We start from the raw sequence: 592 nt of genomic DNA on the forward strand, positions 1-592 counted from the left end.
TGTCCTGGCCGGTCAGGACAACAGAGTGAGCTGTTTAGGAGTACCTGATGACGGGATGGCTGTGGCCACGGGATCATGGGACAGTTTCCTTCGGATCTGGAACTGAGAGCGGTATTAAAATCTCCAGCTCATTTCCTTCGGTCCATTTCTACGTCTTTCCACAGCAGTTCCTCTGTATTCCAGTTATTACACATGATGTTCAGTAAGTAGATGAATCCCGTGGAGAAGCCAATCATCACTGCCGGCCACAGGAATTATAGGAAGAGATTATTAAAGTGTCATTGTGTAATATGTAAATATTCATGTATATGAATATAGATATGGTATATATGTACAGCATTATGTGTATTTATATACCATATAGTATATACATACATAGTGTTCATGTATATATTTTTCTAGTTGATCATTGGCGCATGACATTTTTATTAATCTTTCACTTTTTTTGTAAATTTTTTTTTTTTGTACATAGAAAGCAACGCTAAACTAGATGGAACATTGCAAACAGTCTGCATTACAAAAAGTTTGTGACGTTTTTGTGCATTAGAAAACAAAAGCGTAAAACACATGGATTTTTTTTTTATGCAGATGA

At 36.1% G+C, this 592-nt stretch overlaps 1 protein-coding gene across 1 annotated transcript in view; it reads left to right on the forward strand.

The window, feature by feature from the left end:
- Positions 1 to 349, forward strand: part of LOC107552407 (guanine nucleotide-binding protein subunit beta-4-like) — a 15,408-nt gene extending 15,059 nt beyond the window's left edge. The window contains exon 10 of the mRNA XM_016234277.1: positions 1 to 349. Coding sequence (XP_016089763.1) covers positions 1 to 106 — 106 coding nt within the window. The 3' untranslated portion in view covers positions 107 to 349.
- Positions 350 to 592: the final 243 nt, after the last annotated feature.

The sequence above is a fragment of the Sinocyclocheilus grahami genome, unplaced genomic scaffold (assembly GCF_001515645.1).
Source record: "Sinocyclocheilus grahami isolate Dianchi unplaced genomic scaffold, SAMN03320097.WGS_v1.1 scaffold449.1, whole genome shotgun sequence".
Lineage (NCBI taxonomy): Eukaryota > Metazoa > Chordata > Actinopteri > Cypriniformes > Cyprinidae > Sinocyclocheilus > Sinocyclocheilus grahami.